General features: G+C 48.2%; 1 protein-coding gene across 1 annotated transcript in view; it reads right to left on the bottom strand.

Moving 5' to 3' along the window:
* SCARA5 (scavenger receptor class A member 5) overlaps positions 1-27,490 on the bottom strand; it is a 98,968-nt gene that overhangs the window by 35,946 nt on the left and 35,532 nt on the right. The window contains exons 4-5 of the mRNA XM_083605334.1: positions 11,553-12,227; positions 7,497-7,577 (exon numbers count right to left, since the gene is read on the bottom strand). Of these exons, the coding sequence (XP_083461460.1) occupies positions 7,497-7,577; positions 11,553-12,227 (756 nt within the window). The remainder of the gene's footprint in view (positions 1-7,496; positions 7,578-11,552; positions 12,228-27,490) is intronic.

Genomic DNA, 27,490 nt, shown 5'->3' with positions numbered 1-27,490 from the left:
GGGCCTGGTAGGAATTTTTCCACTTGGAAAATTCATTATTAATTAGTTTCATTTCTATACCGCTTTATATTTCCAAGAAAAATCTCAAAGCGGTTTATAGCACATTAAAACATCAACAAAACAATTTAAAGAAAGTCAAGGCAATGTAATTAACAGAAAACTAAAATATTCTCTCAAAGATATCAAAATAAAACATTACAAAGGAAGTCAACTACAGAATCAGTGGCGTAGCGTGGGTTGTCAGCACCCGGGGCAAGGCAAGTAATTTGCGCCCCCTAACCCCTAACCTGCCGCCGCTGCCAGCTTCTTCTTGCTGCTGCCTGGGCTGGGGTATTTACGGTAAGGTAGCCACAGCGGCGGCGGCGGGTCCGTGTCAGGTGATCTGAGGTGAGTTGCCGCTGGCGCTGCCGCCCAAACGACGCCGCTTGCCCGGAGGACGAGGAGGGCAGAGAGGCAAGGAAAATGCAACATGGCCCAGCAGCTGCAGCAGCGGCGGCGGGGCTGTGAGGAGGGGCTGCCTGGCGCACCCTCCGTGGCCCTGACGCACAGGGACCGCGGCGAGCGCTGAGAGCCGCTGCCTGCCGGACGCCTTCAGCCCGGACGTGCGCACAGCTCGTCGGTTCCGCGAGACATGGGGCTCTGCTACAGCCTGCGCCCAAGGCTCTTCGGCGACTCCGGAGGCGGCGAGCGCGCCCCCCAGATGTTGCGCCCGGTGCGGCCGGCCCCCCCTGCACCCCCCACGCTACGCCACTGTACAGAATACATATTTAACACGAACAAAGTTAACCAAAAAAACCTTAAACATTTGGGGGGGGGAACCCCACCATTGCTAAGTGAAGTCAAATATAAAATGCACATTTAAAACAGCATAAATAACGAGAGAAGTTGGCTGCCAGAATCTCACGCCCATTTGAGTTCTGTCTTCAGATAATCTCTGCCGTTTCCACTTACTACAGAAATCCCTTCTCCAGGTGGAAGGAGCCCACCTGCCTCAACGCAAATGGGGCAGTTGAAACTTGGGGTTATGAGGCTGCATTCTGGTGTTTACTCCACCTGCACTAATTTATTTCTTTGTGGGGCTACCTTTGAAGGTGACCCGAAAACTACAACTAATCCAGAATGCGGCAGCTAGGCTGGTGACTGGGAGCGGCCGCCAAGACCACATAACACTGGTCCTGAGAGACCTACATTGGATCCCAGTACATTTCTGAGCACAATTCAAAGTGTTGGTGCTGACCTTTAAAGCCCTAAACGGCCTCGGCCCAGTATCCCTGAAGGAGCGTCTGCACCTCCAGCATTCTGCCCGGACACTGAGGTCCAGCACCGAGGGCCTTCTGGTGGTTCCCTCCCTGCTAGAGGTGAGGTTACAGGGAACCAGGCAGAGGGCCTTCTTGGTAGTGGCACCCTCCCTGTGGAACCTCCTCCCACCAGATCTCAAAGAGAACAACAACTACCAGACTTTTAGAAGACATCTGAAGGCAGCCCTGTTTAGGGAAGCTTTTAATGTTTGGCAGACTATTGTATTTTAATATTTTGTTGGAAGCCACCCAGAGTGGCTGGGGAAACCCAGCCAGATGGGTGGGGTATAAATAATAAATTGTTATTATTATTATTATTATTATTATTATTATTATTATTATTATTAATTATTATTATTATTATTGCATTCATTGCATTTCTTCATGGCATTTATATCCTGCCTTTTTCCTCGCAGAGCTCAAGGTGGCTCGCATCGCTCTCCCCTTCATCTAATCCTCACAACAACCCTGTCAGGTAGGTTAGCCTGAGAGGCAGAGCCTGGCCCAAGGTCTCTCTCTGAGCTTCACGGCTGAGGGGCGAGATTCGAACCCTGGTCTCTCCAAGGCCCAGGCCCGACGACCACTATGCCCCACTGTCCCACCCACTAACTGCAGCCTGCCATCCCATTTGCCAAGATCCTGGGGGGTGGCAGGCATATGTTTTCAATGAGGCGGCCCTGCGGCGGCTTTGAGACCTTTTCCTCACACGGTAACAGCTCATTTAGAGCCCGGCCAGGAATCTGGATAGTTTAGAGTCTCCTTTCCAACTTTACGTTAACACAACATTACAGGACTCAGTGCCCAGAGGTACGATCGATGTCGGCTTTCTCTAAATTGCGAGGGGATGACAGTTTCTTGGAGAGCCTCCCGCTCCGTGGATGTCAATGAGATAAGATGCTAAGGCCACTCAGCTCTTAATCTCCTGAGCATGGGAAGGACCCTTAGGGCAGATCACTTCTGACAGGAGCAAGGCCTGCTAAGATGCACAACGATCTATTAAGAGGTGAGATGAGACATTCATTCCCCGAGAGGCAGTTGCCAGGAGCCGGATCCTGGCACAGATTTTAATCTCGTCTGGAATCCTGCTTGCTCCGCTTGGAATGGCTAGTGGCTTTTGCTGGGGAGAAGCTGGTGGAAGCACAGGAGTAGTTGACCTCTTTCCTCTTTGGTGATCCCTCATAGCCTGATCCAGCTACAGGGCTCTGTGATGAGGGAAGGGAGCTTTATTGTTTAGTCGTTTAGTCGTGTCCGCCTCTTCGTGACCCCCTGGACCAGAGCACGCCAGGCACTCCTGTCTTCCACTGCCTCCCACAGTTTGGTCTAACTCATGCTGGTAGCTTCGAGAACACTGTCCCACCATCTCGTCCTCTGTCGTCCCCTTCTCCTTGTGCCCTCCATCTTTCCCAACATCAGGGTCTTTTCCAGGGAGTCTTCTCTTCTCATGAGGTGGCCAAAGTATTGGAGTCTCAGCTTCAGGATCTGTCCTTCCGGTGAGCACTCAGGGCTGATTTCCTTCACAATGGAGAGGTTTGATCTTCTTGCAGTCCATGGGATTCTCAAGAGTCTCATCCAGCACCAGAATTCAAAAGCATCCATTCTTCGGCGATCAGCCTTCTTTACGGTCCAGCTCTCACTTCCATACATCACTACTGGGAAAACCAGAGCTTATGGACCTTTGTTGGCAAGGTGATGTCACTGCTGTTTAAGATGCCGTCTAGGTTTGTCATTGCTTTTCTCCCAAGAAGCAGGCGTCTCTTAATTTCGTGGCTGCTGTCACCAGTGCTGGATTTATCAGTAACTGTGCTGGTATTGGCCTTGGAGAAATTTGCTTTAAATGGGCCAATGAGCTGCACCTTCCTTAGGATACGGTGAATATGCAGTTGGGTTTGGGCCAATGGAAGCCATAAAGACTGCTCTTTTCTCTCCATTACAGTCGCCCGGCAGTCATTTTGCCTCATGTCGACCTCATTACACCTAAACTGGTCTTGGGTGGCCATTGTCAAAACCCCAAAGGCTCCAAATACCTCTCATTTTAAAGATTTGTTATGCAACATGGCAGGCACCATCCGAATCCCAACAGGCAAACCGACTATACTAACGGGAATTAAGTGGAATAGCCACAAAAATAACAATCATAAAAATCTTAGGAGCAAGCACTAGGAAATGTAACGTTAAAAAACATAAAAGCGGTCCTACAAACGATAAATCCTAGTCTGCAAAATTCAACAAACCCCAAAGCCCACACACAGATAATTAAATCAGTTAAATTAAATCAAAGCCAGGCTCTGCTCTGCTCATCCGTGGCAGGAAAAGTCTCAATGGCAACAGGGAAGATTCCAGAGAAATGTCGAAAGGATGACAGGAAGATGCTTCAAACTGAGCTCGGCCATCGACCTGTTTTCCCCAGAACTGTCCATTACGAGGCCTGGCAGAAGATATCCAGGGTTTGGGGCAGGGGTCTTTCCCAGCCCTCAGTTCGAATCTTGCCTCTGCCATGAACCCGCTAAGTGGCCTTTTGTCCACCCCTCCCCCAACCCCTCCCTCACCCTTTAGTGGTCTCTCATTCAGAGCAAACAATTTGGGTTTTCTTTTTAAAAATATTTATAATTTTTTCAAAATACAGTCATACCTCGGGTTAAAGTTGCTTTGGGTTAAATCTTTTCAGGTTGCGTCCCGCGGTGACCCGGAAGTAAGGGAACAGGTTACTGCCGGGTTTCGCTGCTCGCGCATGCACACTCAGAATGATGTCACACGCATGCACAGACTCGGCGAATTGGGACCCGCGCATGTGCAGATGCGGGTTGCGTTCTGCTTATGATGCAAACAGGGCTCCGGAACGGATCCTGTTTGCACCCAGAGGTACCACTGTACAAACATGACAGATGAAAGAAAGAAAGAAAGAAAGAAAGAAAGAAAGAAAGAAAGAAAGAAAGGAAGGAAGGAAGGAAGGAAGGAAGGAAGAATTTGGGTTTCCCACAGATTGGTGTTTATTCTGTTTTATCACTAAAGAGTCATATTTTCTAGGCATGGCTCAAGTGGGCGAGCCCTTAGTCAAACCAATAGCTCAGTTAGTTAGAGTGCAATGTTGAATACGCCAAGGATGCAGGTTCGATCCTGTATGGGACACCTGCAAATTTCTGCATTACAAGGGGTTGGATTCAGCCTTTCTCAACCTGTGGGTCCCCAGATGTTGTTGGACTACAACTCCCATCACCCCTAGCTAGCAAGGCCAGAGCTCAGGGATGATGGGAGTTGTAGTCCAACAACATCTGGGGACCCACAGGTTGAGAACCGCTGGATTAGATGGTCTTCAGGCTCACTTCCAACTCTAGAATTCTGCGAGAATGTAGGTTGAGGAAGACCCACTGGGAAATGAAGGGTAAACTTTGCAAGAGCTCAGGGGCACCCCAGCCCAACCCCAGTTTAAGATAGGACCTCACACAGGGCATGGCCCAAGATAAAAACCCAGCAAGCAGCCACAGCAAGACATCCTCTTCTGTTCCACCCCCTCCCAGGCAATGGGTGCCCCCAGGAAATCTAAATCCATCCCAGGCCATTTCTCCCATAACTCTGCCGTGCCAGAAATCTCAGGCAATTACAGGTGGTTAATGGTGGCACTCTGTCCTCCAGCCAAGAGCTTTCAGAGAGCACGTAACATAAGCTTCCACTTAGCTAGAAAATCGTGTTTTCCTTCAGGGCTTTAATTGAATTTCCCTTCTACAAACAGCGGTTTCGGTGAAGGAGGTGGGGTGGTGGTGGAGTTTCTTGAAACTTTAAGCGGCTCACTCCAAACCCACAAAACAGATCGGAAGACCCTGAAAAATACCGGCGCGAGCGAGCGACCACGCACCCCCTTTTCCATGTGCCAAGGTTTCCTTCCAGAGAGGGAGCCCCCCAGAGAGATCGCTGCTCCCAACACAAGTCTTTTAAGCCGAGAGGAGAGATCTGCCTCCCCGCTGCTAAGGCTAACCCTTTGCTTCCTGCCTGGGAGCCATCTGGTTAGTGGTTAGCGACGCAGTGCCAGGGTAAACTCAAGACCTTACGCAAGCAAAGGGAGAAGGCAGCGAAGAAGAAAGCGTTCTTGTTTGTTTGAATGGAACCACGGAGGGTGACTGGCCTGCGATCAGACGGAAAGGATAAGAGCTGTTAGGGCAAAACTGAAGCCTGCATTAAGAGCAGGAGAGTGTAAAGGCAGTCCTGCAGGATCAGGCCAGTGGTGGTCCATCTAATCGGTCCATCTAATCTAGCATCCTGCACTCCCAGCGGCTGACCAGAAACCCGCAAGCAGAATTTTGCAGCCAAAATAGACTCTCCTGCAGGGCCCTTTCAGAGAGAACCTTTTGAGGACTTAACGGCTGATGTTTGTTCCAATGTGCTGGCTGATGGGTTCTGTAGCCCCAAACATCTGGAGGGCACCAAGTTGGGAAAGGCTGGCCTAGACCATAATAATTTATAATAATAATAATTTATTATTTATACCCCGCCCATCTGGCTGGGTTTCCCCAGCCACTCTGGGCGGCTTCCAACAGAACACTAAAATACAATAACCTATTAAACATTATGATCGCCGAAGAATGGATGCCTTTGAATTCTGGTGCTGGATGAGACTCTTGAGAGTCCCACGGACTGCAAGAAGATCAAACCTATCCATTCTGAAAGAAATCAGCCCTGAGTGCTCACTGGAAGGACAGATCCTGAAGCTGAGGCTCCAAGACTTTGGCCACCTCATGAGAAGAGAAGACTCCCTGGAAAAGACCCTGATGTTGGGAAAGATGGAGGGCACAAGGAGAAGGGGACGACAGAGGACGAGATGGTGGGACAGTGTTCTCGAAGCTACCAGCATGAGCTTGACCAAACTGCAGGAGGCAGTGGAAGACAGGAGGGCCTGGCGTGCTCTGGTCCAGGGGGTCACGAAGAGTCGGACATGACTAAATGACTAAACAACAACAACATTATTTATACCCAGCCCATCTGGCTGGATTTCCCCAGCCACTCTGGGCGGCTTCCAACAGAACACTAAAATACAATAACCTATTAAACATTAAAAGCTTCCCTAAACAGGCCTGCCTTCAGATGTCTCCTAAAAGTTTGGTAGTTGTTTTTCTCTTTGACATCTGGTGGGAGGACGTTCCACAAGACGGGTGCCACCACCGAGAAGGCCCTCTGCCTGGTTCCCTGTAACTTGGCTTCTCGCAGGGAGGGAACCACCAGAAGGCCCTCGGCGCTGGATCTCAGTGTCTGGGCAGAACGATAGGGGTGGAGATGCTCCTTTAGGCATACTGGACTGAGGCAGTTTAGGGCTTTTAAGGTCAGCACCAACACTTTGAATTGTGCTCAGAAACATACTGGGAGACCAATGCTATCAACGTCCTTCCAAAGTTTCAGGCGGAATCACCTTGCCCGTCAACTCCTACCTGAGATCTTTTGAATAAGGACATCGAAAGAGCGTGCAGGAACAGGTCTGTGGCCTGTCTAGTGTTCCTACAGTGGCCAGTCAAATGTCTATGGGAAATCTGTAAGCAGGATACGAGCTCAAAAGCCTCAAGGAGTTTCCAGCCACTGGGATCCAGTGGACGCAGAGTTGGCTAGTGTCATCGATAGCCTTCTCCTCTAGGAAGTCCAAAGAAAATGCCTGGAATTGGGACATTTAGTATACACAGAGCTGTGGCAAACAGAGCACCTCGTATTTATGGGACCGCCTCTCCTTGTCTGCCCCGCAGAAGACCTTAAGGTCCATGAATAACCATAGTTTAGAGGTCCCGGGCCCTAAGGAAGTCAGACTATCCTCCACCAGGGCCAGGGCCTTCTCAGTGATGGCTCCGACCTGGTGGAATGCTCTGTCCCATGAGGCCAGGGCCCTTCAGGATTTAATCTCCTTCCGTCAGGCCTGTAAGTCAGAGCTATTCCACCTGGCCTTTAATTTGAATTCAGCCTGATCTTTTATTTCCCTTCTCTTCCCTCCCCCTCCCCCTTTTATGAAGATCACAAGCTCTGGGACCCCACAGCTAATTCTCCCCTGGTCTCCTCGCTGGCCCAAATAGGACTATCTTAGCCAGCTAGCCCTGGTGACCATCTAATGTTATTATTTATTATTATTAGGAGAGTCCAAAGGAGCGCAATTTGCCCTTGAGCTCTGTTCTCCTGTTCCTTCAGTGCACCAACTCAGGATGCACACTGATGGGTCACATGATGCCTTACCTTGCAGGCCAGGTAAACCAGGAGGACCGGGCTCTCCTTCCATCCCTTCGTTGCCTTGATCCCCTTTCGGTCCAGGTGGCCCTAAAATGGAAAGACAGAAGGCCGATGAGCCCTGGTTTCATTTCAGAACCACCAAGGTTGCACTGAAGGAGCATGCAGTGGGTGTACCCGTGTCCACAGCAGTCGAGATGTGCACTTGCGCAGCTATTCCCACATGAGGTTCCAAGAGTGCGCCTTGTTGGTGTAGCTGATGGATGACCTATGCGAAGCAGCGAGGTTTTGTTGGGATTCCTGCATCGCAGGGGGTTGGACCCCACCCATCGCCACAGTTCTGTGGTTCTATGAAGCCCCGACCTGACACTTTTCTCAAGAATCTCAGCCACTGGTGTGAGGGCTTGGCCCAAGCGTCTAGTTGCTGGTAGCTGCTTGTCTTGATCTCTGCCCAGTTTTTGACCTGGCAACTCTCCTGCCCCTGCAACTGCCCCCAGGTCCAAGAACCAAATCATGAATGGAGAAGGCATGCAGTTTGGGCCGCCCAAAGGCTTGGAAACAGGAACTTCCAATCTAGTACAGACAAGTTTAATATGATCACATACAGTGCTACCTCAGATTACATACGCTTCAGCTTACAGACTCCACTAACCCAGAAATAGTACCTCGGGTTAAGAACTTTGCTTCAGGATGAGAACAGAAATTGTGCCGCAGCGGCACAGTGGCAGCAGCAGGAGGCCCCGTTAGCTAAAGTGGTGCTTCAGGTTAAGAACCGTTTCAGGTTAAGAATGGACCTCCGGAGCAAATTAAGTTCTTAACCCGAGGTAGCACTGTACCGCAATTCACCACATAATAGTCACATTTTTTATGCCTGTTTTTACTTCCAAAAAATGGGGTGCGATGGTTATGCGGTGGCGACGATCATGCAGTGAATGACGGTAGTATATACATGTGTACATAAACACACGCTCATTTTCAGAAACGTCTTGTTCCAGGGACCAGTTTGCCCACAAGATCGCCTTGCCCCATAAGTGCCAGCTCATTCACTTCAATGGATGGAATTGGCCCGTTTACAGGGGGCACATGCCCACCCCTCATCTGTAAGACTCGATCATTTACCGTGGCAGCAGCAGCAGCAGCAGCAGCAGCAGCAGCAGCAGCAGCAGCAGCAGCAGGAAGAAGAAGAAGAAGAAGAAGAAGAAGAAGAAGAAGAAGAAGAAGAAGAAGAAGAAGAGGAAGAGGAAGAAGAAGAAAGCCATTCTGGGCGGCTTCCAAAAAAATATTAAAAATACAATAAAACATCAGGCATTAAAAACTTCCCTAAACAGGGCTGCCTTCATATGTCTTCTAAAAATCAGTTGTTTATTTCCTTGACATCTGATGGGAGAGCGTTCCACAGGGCGGGAGCCACCACTGAGAAGTCCCTCTGCCTGGTCCCCTGTAACCTCACTTCTCGCAGGGAGGGAACCACCAGAAGGCCCTCGGAGCTGGACCTCAGTGTCCAGGCTGAACGATGGGGGTGGAGACGCTCCTTCAGGTATACTGGGCCGGTATACACCTTTAAACTATTGTTAGTGCCCTTCGTCATAAGATCTCAGGGCGATTCACATATGGCTGGATCCAGGGTGTCCCAAGAGGAAAAGGCTTCCAATTCACAGAACCGCAAGCCATTCCCTCTGTGCACAAGCTTCTGGGTGATGCTGGGTCCAATCCCCCCATCCGTCCCCACAACGAACCCCGAAATGCAAGCGGGTGGCCTTCCCATTTAATGCACTGACTCCATCTGCTAAAGTAAATCTCTGGCAGCCCTTTGTGGTGAAGCCAATCCCGATATTAGAAACCCAGAGGGTTGGGCACAACATCCAAAAGGAAAGCTCCTGGATCGACAGAGTTTCCACCAGATGGGAAAATGCAGCGTCAATGGCTCCCATCCCACCCCACTTTGGCTGCCTGGGATGGCAGATTTTGCGGCTTGAGTTTATGGCACAGGTCCAAATACCAACAGTGAAAATCTCTACTAAGCCCTTGCCTGAAGTGACACCTCAGACCACCTCACTCTTTCTCCCTGATCACTCAGAAATCATTTAAAGGTTTTCGGATGGCGCACAATGCATATTACCTACTAGGTCGCCTTATCCTCATATATAAAGGACGCGGGTGGCGTTGTGGTCTAAACCACTGAGCCTCTTGGGCTTGCCTATCAGAAGGTCGGCGGTTCGAATCCCCGTGACGGGGTGAGCTCCCGTTGCTCGGTCCCAGCTCCTGCCAACCTAGCAGTTCGAAAGCACACCAGTGCAAGTAGATAAATAGGTACCGCTGCGGCAGGAAGGTAAATGGCGTTTCCGTGTGCTCTGGTTTCCGTCACAGTGTCCCGTTGCGCCAGAAGCGGCTTAGTCATGCTGGCCACATGACCTGGAAAACTGACTGTGGACAAACGCCGGCTCCCTCAGCCTGAAAGTGAGATAAGCGCCGCAACCCTATGCAGTGGTACCTCCAGTTGTGGACGGGATCCATTCCAGGGCTCTGGTTGGATCCCGAGGTTTCCGCAACCAGAGATGCCTGTTCTGCATGCACACGCGGCACGACAGAGTGCTACTGCGCATGTGCGTGTGGCAAAATACAGAAATATACTTCCGGGTTTGCCATGTGCGTATCCTTAGGATACGTAACAAAAGTCACCTTTGACTGGACTTAACTGTACAGGGGACCTTTACCTTTTACCTTTACCTTTACCTATGGTGGCACTGTGGTCTAAACCACTGAGCCTAGGGCTTGCTGATTGGAAGGTCAGCGGTTCGAATCCGCGCGAGCTCCCATTGCTCGGTCCCTGCTCCTGCCAACCTAGCAGTTCGAAAGCACGTCAAAGTGCAAGTAGATAAATAGGTACCGCTCTGGCGGGAAGGTAAACAGCATTTCCGTGCACTGCTTTGGATTCGCCAGAAGCGGCTTAGTCCTGCTGGCCACATGACCCGGAAAAACTGTCTGTGGACAAACACTGGCTCGGCCAGTAAAGCAAGATCCTTTACCATCTTGGTCACATTGTTCTGTACATTTCCCAGCTTGTCAATATCCCTCTTAAATGGTGGTGCCCAGAACTGGACACAGGACTCCAGGTGTGGCCTGACCAAGGCAGAATAGAGTGGGACTATGACTTCCCTTGATCTGGACCCTAGACTTCAGTTGATGCAGCCTAGAATAGAGTTTGCCTTTTCTTTTGCTGCTGCATCACCCTGTTGACTCACGTTCAGCTTGTGGTCTACCAAGACCCCTAGAACCTTTTCACATGTACTACTGGCAAGTCAGGCGTCCACCATCTTGTACTTGTGCATCTGGTTCTTTCTGCTTATGGGTAGAACCTGACATTTGCCCCTACTGAATTTCATTCTGTTAGTTTTGGCCTAATTCTGCAATCTGTTAAAGTCATCTGGAATTCTGATTCTAGCTCCTGAGTTATTAGCTGCCCCTCCCAATCTATTATCATCATTAACATATTATCGTCATATTATCATAAAATTTGTATACCACCCTTCATCCATAGGGTGGTTTGCAGCATAAAAATACAAGATGAAAAGATAAAATGTTAATTTATGTGGGGGTTTTATGCATGCGGAGGAAAAGGGATGAGAAAGGGCTGATTTTGGTGCGTTGTTTAATTTGGCCATGCCTCGTCTTGCACCTGCAGCTAGTTAAGCATGTGAGAACGAGTCAGCAAGCATGTGAGAATGAGTCAGCACAATATACAGTATAAATGCTGGTGTGGTTGAGGCAAGCTTCAGAACATCATCTACATGCCGCAAGGATCTACAACTGTGTGAAACCGCATTATACTGTCAGCAAAGCAATTGACTCTTCCTAGAACGGTTTGGTGTTGCTTTGTTCTTTTGGCTCACTCTGCTGGCATTGCGATGGTCACTCTGCGCATGCCCCAACATAAAACACATAATAGAAGCAAAACAAACCAATAACCTCCCCCACCCTCTATTTTGTCCCCTGCAAATTTGTCGAGCATCCCCCTGTCCGCTCATTCCCAGTGAGAACGGCTGTCCTTCCGTGCTCCACCCCTACCTCGTATGACCGAGATGTCCCTCAGGGCGATGGAGTGCTCCCAGTCCTTGAGTCGCAGGTCCTCGGTCACGTTGTTGAGGATGGCCAACTCGTGCTTGAGCTGCTGCTCCATGGCGATGTGGACGAGGCGCATCTGGCGGGCGTCCTCGCTGGCGTTGCTGATCAGGACCTGCAGGTCCTGGATGCGAGTGTGGTGGATGCCCACATCGTAGGACAGGGTCCGGTTCATGCTGCCCACCTCCCCGCCCACCATGGTCAGCTGGTCACTCAAGCCCTCCACCCGGGACGCCAGCTGTGTCAGCAAGCCCTCGTGGTGCCTCAGGAGGAGACGGCTGCTGTTCCCCTCCACGGAGACCTTGTAGATCTCCATCTGTGCCAAGTCGCTCTGCTGGTTCAAAGCCTCCCGTAGGCCGGAGACCGCCCGGTCCGTCTGATCCGCTTGGGACCGCAGGCTCCCGAGGGCCCCTTCCAGCTTCTGAAGGGAGCTGGTCATCAGCAGGAGAGAGTCGGAGTGGTTCTGGAGAAGATCCTGCAGGCGCCAGATGTGGTCCAGGAAGTCCCCTTTGAATGGTTGCTGCAGGACCTTCAGCTGGAGGTCCCGGAAGCTTTCGTTTAACCGGTTGACATTCCCCGTTAGCGCCTTCAGGTCTTCTGGAGAGCTCTGAGGCCTGGAAACTGGGGAGAGAAGAAGGAGGCATCTCAAGGCACAGAGGAAACCATAGATCCCTCAGGACATGTCTCCCTGTACATGGGGCAGTGGCTGAGGCTCCAAGACTTTGGCCACCTCATGAGAAGAGAAGACTCCCTGGAAAAGACCCTGATGTTGGGAAAGATGGAGAGCATAAGGAGAAGGGGACAATGGAGGACGAGATGGTGGGACAGTGTTTTCGAAGCTACCAGCATGAGTTTGACCGAACTGCGGGAGGCAGTGGAAGACAGGAGTGCCTGGCGTACTCTGGTCTAGGGGGTTACGAAGAGTCGGACACGACTAAACATCAACAAGTTTTTAGAGGAGGAAAACACACACAAAAAATATTCTGAATCAAATGTTGTACTAAACTATTTAAAGCAGCAAAGCAGGCAGCTCCTGTCCCCTTTGCTGCTTTAAAGTTAACCAACGGAGGAGGGACGGATGGGAGCCATGGTTCCCCTTCCTTCCCTCCTCCGTGGCTCACTTTAAAGCAGCAAAGAGGACAGGAGCCTCTTACACGTCCCTCTTCCGCGCAGCATTCACTCCATAAGACGCACAGACATTTCCCCTTACTTTTTAGGAGGGAAAAAGTGCGTCTTATGGAGCAAAAAATACGGTAAATGTGGGAAGATTCAGGACTGATAAAAGAAAATCCTTCTTCCTGCAGCATGTAGGTAAACTATGGAACTCCCTGCCACAAAAAGCAGTAATGAGCACCAACTTGGACTGCTTTAAAAGAGGATGAGACAAATTCATGGAGGACAAGGCTATTCGTGGCTATGAATGACCGAATTGTCAGTTATTTCATTTCGTTTAGTGTCTGCTATTTATTTATGCAAAAATCCATATCCCACCCCCCTGGTATCTCCATGCCAGTCAGGATGGCTAACCGCAATGAAAACCCACTATAAAATTGATTTTTTATGGCAGCGTTTCATTGTTTTCGCATTGCATTGTTGAGTACCTCTTGCAGAGTTCTAAACATTCATCGGTTTAGAAATGGTTTCAGCTAAAATAAAACGGTTTACGAGGCATGCATAGAGAAATTTGGAAAGCACGTCTATGAATTCATCTCAAGCCTAACTTTCTAGCAGAGTTTGGGGACGACCTCTTTGCTTCCCAAGTTCTGACTCTCTGGGGGTATGAAGTAAAGATCCCAGAAGGCTGGAAGCTCCTTGGGGTTTTTGTTGCCCAGCTGTTTAAAAATGTCCAGGTCCTTGAAGAAGGCCAAAAGGACCAGGTTGCACTGTCCGTCCTGCCCACCTCCTCCTTTTAATTGCTTAATAATCAGGTTTGCTTTCTGGATTGGCAATTTGGAGCCTGGACTGGACTCTCTGCACTGTAATTGACTCCAGCTGAGGTTTGTGGGCGTTCTGGAGTGGGAAGCTGGCAAGATCCCTGGAGCTGCCAATCATTGACCCTGGCAAAGAAGCCGAGATTAAAGGGCAAGCGAATTTTAAGAGATGATCCCAAAGAGGGATACACTAAACCCTTTTAAACCCAAAGTCTAGAGAAGGGGAAGGAATAAGATTCAGTCCACCTTGAGAGGCAAACCTTCTTAATCGACACATTTGAATGCAATGAGAGAAGCAGAGCACAGCTCTCCTTTGAAATTTGCACTTCTCTGAATTTTGCAATGCAGTTCTCCTGAACTTTGCATCTTAGACAAAATTGCATATTGTTATGAATTTTTGGGGGGAGGAGGGGTTGAGTCTGGGTCCCTTCCAAACCCGCAATATTGTTTCTGTGAGGGCAGAATGCATAAGCAGAAGCCTGCCAAATCAGTTCCTTTGTCGAGGTAATGGCTTTGGCTGGCTAGACAAGTACCATGAACATATCCAAAGAGGCCGCTCCGTTGCTGTGGAGACAAATGGGTGGGCCTTTTCCTACATCAGCTGGCTGGAGGGGACAAGAAAAATGAGAACCTGGAGAAAACCAAAACAGATGGATCATCCATCCCTAATCAAATCATCACAAAAAATGTGTTTATTAGGAGAACATAAGAGCCTGCTTATGGAGGAGACTCTTGAGAGTCCCATGGACTGCAAGTAGATCAAACCTCTCCATTCTGAAGGAAATCAACCCTGAGTGCTCACTGGAAGGACAGATCCTGAGAAGAGAAAACTCCCTGGAAAAGACCCTGATGCTGGGAAAGATGGAGGGCACAAGGAGAAGGGGGCGACAGAGGACGAGATGGTGGGACAGTGTTCTCGAAGCTACCAGCATGAGTTTGACCAAACTGGGGGAGGCAGTGGAAGACAGAAGTGCCTGGTGTGCTCTGGTCCAGGGGGTCATGAAGAGTTGGACACGACTAAGTGACTAAACAACAACAACAACAAACAAATGGACACACCACAAAAATGTGTAGAAATGAATCGGGGGGAAATGAGACATGGGGAGAATTCTTGACCACTATCACATGTTCCTCCTCTACAAACTTTTTCAGAGGCAGCCAGGGCCTACTAACCTCTTGACCCAGCTCAAAGACCGGCTCAAATCTGGAACTGCAAACATGGAAGGCTTCACCCTACAAGCAGTGAGTGCCAAACCAGAGACAAATATAAGCCAGGTGGCATCTCCTGGCCTTCAGAGAAGCCGCAGAATCGACTCTTCATTCCAGAAGGATATTTTCAGAGAACTGAGCACAAATAGTATGAGGGCAGGCAGAAGGAACTGGGGATGTTTAGTCTAGGGAGGGAATGTATTGAGTATTTTAAATATTTAAAAGTATGTCGGGGGGAAAGGGAGAACTGTTTAGTTAACCCATCAAAAGCAGGAGACGGAAAACACTTGTTTAAAGTGGAGAGAGGTGGAAACAAGGTTTTGCAAAGCATCCTAGGAGCCGCTTCTTAAGAATGGTAGAGTTGGGATCCCGGGGGTCATCTAGTCCAACCCCACTCCTAGCAACTGGTATTTAGAGGAATACCGCTTCTGGCAGTGAAAGCAGGACATGGTCATCATGGCTAATAGCCACCGATTCTCCACTAATTTCCCATGGCTGTTAGTGGAAAGGAGGAAGTAATTTGGACTTTACTTATTTATTTCATACAATTTATGTAGCGCTTATGGTCCGTATAGTTAAAGCCATGGTTTTCCCAGTCGTGATGTATGGAAGTGAGAGCTGGACCATAAAGAAGGCTGATCGCCGAAGAATGGATGCTTTTGAATTCTGGTGCTGGAGGAGACTCTTGAGAGTCCCATGGACTGCAAGAAGATCAAACCTCTCCATTCTGAAGGAAATCAGCCCTGAGTGCTCACTGGAAGGACAGATCCTGAAGCTGAGGCTCCAAGACTTTGGCCACCTCATGAGAAGAGAAGACTCCCTGGAAAAGACCCTGATGTTGGGAAAGATGGAGGGCACAAGGAGAAGGGGACGACAGAGGACGAGATGGTTGGATACTGTTCTTGAAGCTACAAACATGACTCTGACCAAACTGGGGGAGGCAGTGGAAGACAGGAGTGCCTGGCATGCTCTGGTCCATGGGGTCACGAAGAGTCGGACACGACTAAGCAACTAAATAACAACAACAACAATGTAGCGCTTGATTGCAGAAAAGAGGTTTCTGCCTCAGCCACAAGATGTCTACAGCTGCCCCACTAGACAAGACCACATCTATTTCTGGCACCCAGTTTGAGAGGTCACACCCAGAGGCTATGAGCTCTTTCAGTTTACATATTTATACCTTGCTTCCTTCCCTCGCCCCACGCACAAACAATTTTTAGACTAAAGTGGCTTGCAAAGGATAAGTGTAGATGCAAGCATACAAGACGGGAGTGTAGAAATGAAAACAGGAAAGGAGAAATTGAACGGTTCACCGGACAAGCAAAAACTGGATGCGCAAAAATAGGTAGCAAAAAACTGCTCGAGGGCCACCTTTCACGAAAAGAACTGCAGCTCGGGCTAAAATGCTTTCTGTTGTGGTCCCAAGTGCAAAGATTTTGCACAAGACTGTTTGTGCCTGCGAGACTACATTATGAAAACACGCTTCCTTATTGGAAACAGGGGTGTTGGGACACAAAGATGGGAAAAGGAAGACAACAGAGGACAAGAACTTTAAAAAAAGAATGGGAACAATTTATAATGTACTCAGGAGACCATTGTAAGCAGATGAAAACTTTAGCAGGATTTTAATCTCACTTGTAAGGTAGCAAAGGCTAAGGATAATTCAGATGCACCAAAAATTTGGATAATGGATTGATATGCAGTTGTAAATGTTGACATTGGTAAAAAAGGTAAAGGTAAAGGACCCCTGGATGGTAAAGTCCAGTCAAAGGCGACTATGGGGTTGCAGTGCACATCTCGCTTTCAGGCCGAGGTGGCCGGCGTTTGTCCACAGACAGTTTACTGGGTTGTGTGGCCAGCAGGACTAAACCGCTTCTGGTGCAACAGGAAACCTTGCCAGAAACCAGAGTGCACGGAAATACTGTTTACCTTCCCGCCACAGCGGTACCTATTTATCTACTTGCACTTTGATGTGTTTTTGAACTGCTAGGTAGGCAGGAGCAGGGACTGAGCAACGGGAGCTCACCCCGTCACGGGGATTCGAACCGCCAACCTTTCAATCAGCAAGCCCAAGACACTCAGTGGTTTAGACCACCGTGCCACCCGCATCCCTATGTTGACATAAGGACCCATGGATATGGGGGGCAGAAGTCTGGGGATTCAGAGAAAACTCTTTACAGTCATACCTCGTGTTGCGTTTGCTTTATGATATGTTTTTTCAGGTTGCATCCCGCGGTGAACCGGAAGTACTGGAAAGAGTTACTTCCGGGTTTTGCTGCTTGTGCATGCGCAGACGCGGCAAATCACAACCCACGCACGTGCAGACGCGAGTTGCATTCTGCTCATATTGCGAACGGGACTCTGTAATAGATCCTTTTCACAACCAGAGATACCACTGTATATAGTTTTGCAATTCTCTTTGTCATAAACTTGCAATTGTAAAATCAAATAAAAATGATTTCAGAGAGGAAAAGGAAGACAGGCCATATTCAACTGGGGGCTCCTGAATGTCAACGTTTCAAGGTTTCCACCTATGTGGTTGCTGCTTCTCTGCGGTCCCCCCCAACTGGGAGGGACTGATGCGGTTGCTAGGCAACCCCTGTTGTGTGTTCCACAGCTGGCCAGGACCGGAGCAGCAACGTGGGAGGGAGGGAGGTTGAAAGGATACACACAGGCCAAAAACATGGGTGGAGCACCCAGTTCTTTGTGGGCTCCAGAACTGGCTGCAAGTTGAGACCTGTGGTGTAAACATGACTTTGGCCTTGCCGGTCCACCTAACACCCCTTCCAAAACAAAAACCAGAAAACCCTACCACTAAGCCATGCTCTCTACGCACAGCAAAGAAAAAGTCAAATGCAAAAGGAATGCAGCAATACAAGCCCATTTTTTCTTCTTCTTTACTTCTAGGGGGTTAAAAATGTTCTGCAAGGCTGGGGCAATGCAGGATGAGAGCCAGACCCAAGCAAATAATAATAAAATAGTCATTATTGGGGGGGGGATATTCCTAGTATCCACCTGGCCCCGAGCCCCTGGTGATGCAACTGCTTGTTTATAGTGGGGGGGGGGGGGAGGAAAGGATATTAATGGAGCACATTTGGTACAAATTAGGGAGAAAGCGCATACACAGAGCACAGCCGGCAAGCTTTCAGGTTGCGCTAAGCAGGCTAGGCTGTGGGATTTGAAGAGCTGGTCGCTAATTGGAGGTGGAACCGCAGGGGGATTTTGGGGAAAAGAGGATATGGAGATGGGATTATGTTCTCCGCGGAGCGAAAACAGCTCTGGCTGCTTAAACTGGCCCGGTTTTCTCATGGTGCTCTGGCGCTTGCTGCTGGGTGCGATTCTTCGGCAGGGAGAGGCAGTTGCCACAACAGGAGGGTTATTTATTATTTGAAAATCCCACTCTGGTGGGGACATTCTCCTGCCCAAGCTGCACTGAAAGAAGCAGGAGCTGACCCTCTCCGAACCACTATTCCCCGGGAAGAGGGGCCGGCTGTTAAAGACCTACATTGGCTCCCAGTATGTTTCCGGACACAATTCAAAGTGTTGGTGCTGACCTTGAAAGCCCTAAGCGGGGGTGGAGATGCTCCTTCAGGTATACTGGACCGAGGTCGTTTAGGGCTTTAAAGGTCAGCACCAACACTTTGAACACCGGTCTTGAAAGACCTACATTGGCTCCCAGTACGTTTCCAAGCACAATTCAAAGTGTTGGTGCTGACCTTGAAAGCCCTAAACGGCCTCGGTCCAGTATACCTAAAGGAGTGCCTCCACCCCCATCGTTCTGCCCGGACACTGAGGTCCAGCGCTGAGGGCCTTCTGGCAGTTCCCTCACTGTGAGAAGTGAGGCAGAGGGCCTTCTTGGTGGTGGCGCCCACCCTATGGAACGTCCTCCCATCAGATGTCAAGGAAATAAACAACTATCTGACATTTAGAAGACATCTGAAGGCAGCCCTATTATGGAAGCTTTTAATGTTTGATGTTTTATTCTGTTTTTAATCTGTTGTGAGCCACCCAGGGTGGCTGGGGAAACTCAGCCAGATGGGTGGGGTATGTATGCATGCATGCATGTATGTATGTATGTATGTATGGACTGCAAGAAGATCAAACCTCTCCATTCTGAAGGAAATCAGCCCTGAGTGCTCACTGGAAGGACAGATCCTGAAGCTGAGGCTCCAAGACTTTGGCCACCTCATGAGAAGAGAAGACTCCCTGGAAAAGACCCTGATGTTGGGAAAGATGGAGGGCACAAGGAGAAGGGGACGACAGAGGACGAGATGGTGGGACAGTGTTCTTGAAGCTACCAGCATGAGTTTGACCAAACAGCGGGAGGCAGTGGAAGACAGGAGTGCCTGGTGTGCTCTGGTCTAGGGGGTCACGAAGAGTCGGACATGACTAAACGACTAAACAACAAAACATGTATGTATGTATACATACATACATACATACATTATTATTATTATTATTATTATTATTATTATTATTATTATTACTGCTACACTGGGAACCACAGGAGGCGAGATGTGTTCTTGTGCTTGGATTCTACTTGTGGGTTTCCCACAAGCATCGGCCAGTGTGAGAACAGGATGCTGGACTAGATGGGCCACGGGCCTGATCCGCCAGGCTCTTCTTCTGCTCCTCTTAGAGGGCAGCAGTTGTGCTCAGGTCCTTCTTGTGAGCTTCCCTTGAGGGCATCTGGCTGGGCCACGGTGCCTTGACCCAGCTGCAGGGCTCTTCTTCCATTCCCCCATCCTTATCCCACTTAACATTTGACTAAGAACATGAGATCGCCTTCTAGTTCCACGCAGTGTTTCTTCCTGATCTTTGCCAGGGCAAGGAGCCCCAGCTTTGCAAGAAAGGGAGGGGAAGGGGGAAAGTGTTGCACGCTCTGCAAGATCTCCACGTGGCTGGTCCTTGCACAACCACCAGTCACATCTCATCTCTTTGTGCTGCCATCGCATCTGCAGGAGGCCAAAGCAAGGATGCGTTTCTCTGAGGTTTCTCCGGGTCTCAAGGCAGGGCACAGGCAACGAGTCAGAGCTTTTGAAGAAACAAAAACATCTCTCCAAATGCATTTTTATTTTTATTTTAAATTAAGAAGTTCTCTCTTTGAGCCTGCAAACACAGCATGTCAATTGTCTCACAGTTTCCACACTTCCTGGCGCAGAGCTACAGGGCTGGAAGAATTTTGGGTGGTTTAGCTGACAGAGTGTTTGCTGGGACAGGACCAGAAAGGAGACAAGCATTAAAAAAAAAAGAAAACAAACCAGGAATAAAGTCTATTTGTAGAGGCACATAAAGTAGATTTCTGGCTCCAGACAAGTTAGTGGAACCTATTTGATAATGGGACCCCCACTGGCAGTAACAGGGCTGGTTCATTTCCTGGTTCAGACATGCGGCAATCATTGCACCTCTGGGATCTGGAATCGGGATAAAAAGATGGGTGGAAAAGTTTCTCTGAAAAGCTCGGAGTTGCTTTCCTTTGATCAGAGGGCTTCTGCTTAAGGAGGGAGAGCATGTGCAGAGTTATTCTCACCAGCAAGAAAGGCTGAAGCATTTGGGACCTCGCTGTGGGTTAAACCACAGAGCCTAGGACTTGCCGATCAGAAGGTCGTCGGTTCAAATCCCCGCGACGGGATGAGCTCCCGTCGCTCGGTCCCTGCTCCTGCCAACCTAGCAGTTCAAAAGCACGTCAAAGTGCAAGTAGATCAATAGGTACCGCTCAGGCGGGAAGGTAAACGGCGTTTCCGTGCGCTGCTCTGGTTCACCAGAAACGGCTTAGTCATGCTGGCCACGTGATCTGGAAGCTGTATGCCAGCTCCCTCAGCCAATAAAGCGAGATGAGCGCCGCAACCACAGAGTCAGCCGTGACTGGACCTGATGGTCAGGGGTCCCTTTACCTTTACTATGTGGCAGAATCATGGAATGTCTTTAATATTATGCAGGGCAAGGAGAAAGGGGAGAAAAGAAAGATTTTTTTCTCCCTCTCTCCTCACATTAGAACTTGTGGACATTCAACGCAGCTGGGTGAAATGAGGTTTGATTTCATTCCTCTATCAGCAAGTCGACTTCAGGAGAAAACGAGATGGGTCAGGGAACAGGAAAACAAATCACACCCACTCAGTTTGCTCCGTTGCTCTCTAATAAAATCCACGGCCCGGTTCAATTGCTTCCACACGACTACAATTAGATTTGGCAGGGACGAAATGGAGCAGAACATTTCCCCAGCCCTTCGCCTCCAAGCCATGATAGCGAGAGCTGGCTGTGATGTTGCTGTGATGGAAAGCAGACCTGGGTGGCTGTCAAGCCCGGAGGAAAGAGGGTCGGGCGAGGCTGGCCCGAGGCAGGAGCCAGATCAGAACCAGGTGGGATCCATTCTGCTGGTCCGTTGGGTCAAACCGATCCCAGATGGTGCTAAAGCGGTTGACTTATCGATCGGCCAAAGTTGCAGGTGTCACATAACACCTGTTTCGCGTTTGCAAGAACTCAATATGCTACCCTTTGGAACTCCCTGCCACTTGATGCCTTCCCTGTACTCTTTCTAGAGCCTGTTAAAAACATTCTTGTTTGAATAAGCCTACCCAGATGTTCAGAAAGTCAATGCGAGCTTTAATCTTTTTTCAGTCTGTTGTTATTTTAACTTTCTGAAAGTTATAAATTATTGTTACTTTTTATTATGGATAATTTCATTGTTTTATCTTTTTTTGTAAACCATCTTGAGGTTTGTTTGTTTTACAATCAAGCGATATATAAGTTTTATAAAATACAGTGGTACCTTGGTTCTCAAACGCTTTGGTACTCAAACAACTTGGATCCCAAACCCAGAAGTCAGTGTTCCAGTTTCTGAACATTTTTCAGAAGCCAAACATGCTCCGTTTTGAGTATTACGCTTCCAATTTGAGTGCCACACTTCCATTTTGAGTGTAACGCTGAGGTCTGTTTTTGCTATTTATTTTGAATTTTTGTTTTTGCGGCTTTTTCGTTTTGTTTTTGTGACTGTGTGGAACCCAGTTCAACTACTGACTGATTGTGTGACTGCAGTACATTATTTATTGCTTTCATTTTATGGATCAATGGTCTCGTTAGATAGTAACATTCATGTTAAATTGCTGTTTCAAGGGTTGTTTTTAAAAGTCTGGAACAGATTAATCCACTTTGCATTAGTTTCTATGGGAAAGCGCGACTTGGTTTTGGAATGCTTTGGTTTTGGAACGGACTTCCGGAACGGATTAAGTTTGAGAACCAAGGTACCACTGTAAATAAATAATAGTATTACTTGTTAGATTTATATACCAACCTTCATTGAGATATCACGGGACGGTTTACATGCCTGTCACTTTTAAACCTAGCTGCCCGCTTATTCTGACTGAGCCAATGGGAATACAATGTGTGCACCTGTAGGTTTTTTAAAAATTGTTTTTATTAAAGATTTGATGCAGGAAAAGGAGTAACTCAGCTCCCAGGTATCAAAAACAGCCAGTTGACCAGCACTGCCTTGACTGCTTGCAGATGTCCATTACAGGCTGCAGTGACCACAGAGGTTGTGATATCTCAGCTTGCACAAACACATACCATACCGAATGGGTCATTTGCAAATGGGTTTGCAGGCTGGCTAGCCCAGCAAAGAGGCTGATGTCCTGGGAGGTTTCAGGGGGAGGGAATCACCTTGCAAGTTTTGCGGTTTTGGACATACTGTTCTACCAGACTGTTTATTTTTTAAAACCTCTCCTGGTCCCTTCTTACCAAGTCTGCTGGAGGAATCACTTCTGCCCTTGGTCTGTGTTTTTTCCTTACTTGGACCTCACACCTGGCAACGGGGTTATTCTGAAAAGATTCAGAACAGGCTGGAGTCGCAAATCCCGTTGCCTACGCTCCATGGCTGAAGCCTAAGGACTGCAAACAAGCCTGCACTAGAGCTCTGAAGGCTTTCCTGCAGAATTTCCAAGGACAATTCAAAGTGTTGGTGCTGACCTTGAAAGCCCTAAATGGCCTCGGCCCAGAATACCTGAAGGAACGTCTCCACCCCCATCGTTCTACCCGGACACTGAGGTCCAGCTCCGAAGGCTTTCTGGCGGTTCCCTCTATGCGAGAAGTGAGGTTACAGGGAACCAGGCAGAGGGCCTTCTCAGTGGTGGCACCCACCTTGTGGAACAACCTCCCATTGAGGAAATAAGGAAATAAACAACTATCTGACTTTTAGAAGCCACCTGAAGGCAGCCCTGTTTAGGGAAGTTTTTAATGTCTGATGTTTTATCGTGTTTTTAATATTCTGTTGGGATTCACCCAGAGTGGAAGGGGGAACCCAGGCAGATGGGTGTGGTATAAATTTACTATTATTATAGTCATACCTCGGGTTACAGACGCTTCGGGTTACGCGTTTTCAGGTTGTGGACGTGCCAAAACCCAGAAGTACTGGAACGGGTTACTTCTGGGTTTTCGCACTCGCACATGTGCAGAAGCACTAAATCACGCTTTGTGCATGCACAGAAGTGCCAAATAGCGGCCTGTGCGTGCGCAAACACGGCGCTGCGGGTTGCAAACGTGGCTCCTGCACGTGGAACGCCCTCCTATCAATGTCAAAGAGATAAACAACTACCTGACATTTAGAAGACATCTGAAGGCAGCCCTGTTCAGGGAAGTTTTTAATGCGTGTGACATTTTAATGTATTTTTAATCTTTGTTGGAAGCTGCCCAGAGTGGCTGGGGAAACCCAGCCAGATGGGCGGGGTACAAATAAATTATTATTATTATTATTATTATTATTATTATTATTATTATTATTATTATTATTAGCTCTGCTTCCTTGGATGCCTTTAAGCAGAGATTGGAGGGCCATCTGTCAGGGATGCTTTAGCTGAGATTCCTGCATTGCAGGGGGCTGGACTGGATGACCTTTGGGATCCCTCCCAACTCTCCAGTTCTAGGATTCTATGACTTTCTTATGTTCTTCCTGCTCTTGCCTCAGCTTGTGGTCAAACACCTTTGCTCTCACATTTTCCTCCCTGGCAAAAACAGATGAGCTCACTCGGGCTGGCAGCCTCGCTTTTGGCTGTTTACTAGGGCCGCACGATTCACAGGCCAACCTGGGCCTCCCTTTCCAAGAACGGGCGTTTTGTTTTGTTTCTTATCCATCGAAGCGTGTGTTGGATCTGCCTGGCTCAGTTACTCGCTGAAGATGCAGCCAGGAATTCTTTAGAGCAGGCCTTGGCTCAGAGCAGAAGCATGAATGCGCTTGATTCATGCACCACCAAAACAGTGCATCGATTTGTAACTTTCCGGTGGAATAGTTGCATCGTAGGGCTGAGTCCTGGTAGACTTTCTAGCTTCATCTTGACTTCTGACATCACTGAGAAGAACCTCTGCTTTTTTGAACCCTCAGCATCTAATCTCTTGCACATCTGAGTCCTGGGTGTGAATTCCAACCCCAGAGGGTGATTTTTCATTGTAATTGATTTTAAAAATGAAGCCTCCGTGGTAATTGTAGGCTCTGAACTTTATGGTCTTGCTGGGAGGGGAGGGTCTTTAAACAGCAATGTATTGTTGTGGGTTTGGAGAGGGTCAGTCTGGATGATGCCCAGAGTTCCCTTCTGATTCTCAGGATCCTGTGCCCAGTGAGAGTTAGAATCTAATTTTTGTTGTTTAGTTGTTTAGTGGTGTCCGACTCTTCGTGACCCCCTGGACCAGAGCACGCCAGGCACTCCTGTCTTCCACTACCTCCTGCAGTTTGGTCAAACTCATGCTCGTAGCTTTGAGAACACTGTCCAACCATCTCGTCCTCTGTCATCCCCTTCTCCTTGTGCCCTCCATCTTTCCCAACATCAGGGTCTTTTCCAGGGAATCTTCTCTTCTCATGAGGTGGCCAAAGTCTTGGAGCCTCAGCTTCAGGATCTGTCCTTCCAGTGAGCATTCAGGGCTGATTTCCTTCAGAATGGATCGGTTGGATCTTCTTGCAGTCCATGGGACTCTCAAGAGTCTCCTCCAACACCACAATTCAAAAGCATCCATTCTTCGGCGATCAGCCTTCTTGATGGTCCAGCTCTCACTTCCATACATCACTACTGGGAAAACCATACCTTTAACTATATACCTTTGTTGGCAAGGTGATGTCTCTATAGAAGGTTCTATTGCTGAAGTGGTCAGACAAGTTTCTTTGTGAGACAATGACCTCAGCTGGCTACTTAAAGGTCCTCATCAGCATCCCAAAAGAATGGCAAAGGTTGTAAGATCTACCACGAAGTGATGGGGCTTTCCAGACTAATGAGTGGGCCATTCCTCTATCCCTGACCTCCTGCCAGATAGGAGAACAAGTTTTAGGTTTTACCAGAGCAGGAAGCAGGCTGGATGCTGGAGACACAGAGACCTCCTTGCTTTGTGCTGGATCCAAAACTGTGACTAACAGAGAAGCCAGATCTGTTGGGATGATAAACTTCTGAGCCTTATGCTCAGCTTGTAAATAAAACCATATATCCTAAAGACACCTCAGTCTCCACTGACCCTCATTCCAAGGAAACTGAACCCTAGGTAAACGTCTGGAACCCCTGGAGTCTCCCATTGCTTGGAGACTGGGGTGGTGTGTAACGGGATATTACTTCAGCCGTGAGTTGCACAATTAACCTTTCTTTTCTCCTGGCAGTCTGCTGGCATTCCATGCTTTAAAACTCCTTCAACATTCCTGGCATGTTAAAGCAAAGATAAGTTTGCCAACCTTGATTTGGAAAAAGAAAGAAAGAAAAGGAAATCTATACGTGTGCAGTTTTGCATTTTAAACCCATGTCAATCAAAGTACCGCCATGACTGTGGGGATATAATGGAGCCTGCTTCTGAAGTCCAGATGCCGAACACATTTCTGCCATGTTTTTGTGGTTGAAAACAACTGTGTCTTTTTAATGCCTGCCTCAAATCTGAAATTGTTTTTATAATTAGAATAATTCTGCTTTTTGGAATGGCTGCAATGGTTTTCCTTGTTAAATCACTTTAAGGCATTCTGTGGGAAGTAATTCATGAATGGAATATATAAGTTGAAGATCATGGAGGAGAACACTATCAATGTTCAGACAGCAGTCGCGAAATTAAAAGACGCCTGCTTCTTGGGAGAAAAGCGATGACAAACCTAGACAGCATCTCAAAAAGCAGAGACATCACCTTGCCAACAAAGGTCCGTATAGTTAAAGCTATGGTTTTCCCAGTAGTGATGTATGGAAGTGAGAGCTGGACCATCAAGAAGGCCGCTCGCCGAAGAATTGATGCTTTTGAATTCTGGTGCTGGAGGAGACTCTTGAGAGTCCCATGGATTTCTGCATTGCACTAGATGCCCCTTCGATGCCCCTTCTACCATTCTGATTCCATAATCCCAAGTTGAGAAAAGCATCCCCATGAATCAAGCGGCGAAAAGGCTGGAGACAGATTGCACGATGGAGGCAGGAGACAACAGAGAAACCCCATGCCCCCAGAGCCAAGAGGATAGCATGGACAGCTTTTCCTTCAGAGCTGCTCCCTCTTAATGTCCATAAATGTTCTGCTATGTAGAAAGCCATGTATAAAGTGGTACATTGTGTTTTCAAAGAGGTGGGAGAGACTTCTTTGAGATAGCATTCTTTGGGGTAGCTTGATCCACTGTTGGGACCCAGTTTGGCTTAAAAATTAATCAAATCCTGTTCAGCTTAATTGAGTTTTGGGAAGCCAAGCCCATTGCACAACCAGTTCTTCTCCGATGTAGGAATCTATGTAACAGCCAATAAAATGCCGTGCACCTAAACTAAATATTATTGTTGTGTCCAAACAATGGGCTGCAATAAGGAGGCTGGACAATGCAGACCATCTCTTGAAGCTGTTTATGAAAAGCTTTATTGGGATCATTGTGATATCTGGCCGGCTTCTTAGACTCCCATTGTACTCATAATATCAACTTTCTTTCTTTCTTTCCAAAATTTGCATTTTGGTGCCTCTTTTTGAGAAGAGAGAGCTACATTGCAATGTGTGAAATCCAAAACAGAATTGTACTCTGACCTGTGCATTAACCCGGGAGGTACAAATTGGGACAGTTTGCTTTGCAATGAGGAGCAAATGAACTTTTCTTCCATCCCGGACTGGATCTGGGGAGTTGTGCACACAGAGATGTGCTTTGCCACTGAACTAGGGACCTTTCTCCAAACCCCCAGGCCTGTGTTGGATTCAGTTTTGAAAGAATTGTGCACCAAGATTTGTGTTCTAATCCTCTCAAAATATTTTTCAGTCTCCCAGATGTAGAAAAACAACAACCCAGGCTGACAAGACATGTGTTTGCCCCCAAATTCTGTTGATGCGTGGCTCTTTTCTCCCCCAGAAGGGGGCCTAGAACATCCGCTGTATTTCTGTTAGTAAGGAGACAGCCCCACAGATTTTTCTCTGTGTACGGTTTCACTTTGCATTTAATTTCATGAGATCTTTTAAAGGCCTCTCAGCAGAGGAGGAAATGGAACTGTATCCCGTGTTTTTGTGGACCGTCCAAAGTATATTGAGGAGTTCCAATGGAAACAAACATGAAAGGCGCAGGAACGTAACAGAGGGTTTGGGCTTTATCGTTCCGAACTCCAGGAAAATGGCAAGAATTATCTGTTAGTATCTTCCATAGGGCAGTTCCTGGGCCATGAGGGTTGCATCTGGTCTGTATGCAAAAAAGGTTTACTGGGTTTGAGAGCAGAGGGAAAGCATCTTAGCAGTGGCCAAACTCACTGCACTTTTAAAAACTGAGATTCCATCATCATCATCATC

The sequence above is a fragment of the Podarcis filfolensis genome (genome assembly GCF_964270895.1).
Source record: "Podarcis filfolensis genome assembly, chromosome: 3".
Taxonomy (NCBI): domain Eukaryota; kingdom Metazoa; phylum Chordata; class Lepidosauria; order Squamata; family Lacertidae; genus Podarcis; species Podarcis filfolensis.
Note: the sequence above shows the minus strand (reverse complement) of the source record. Positions and strands in the feature narration are given on the sequence as shown.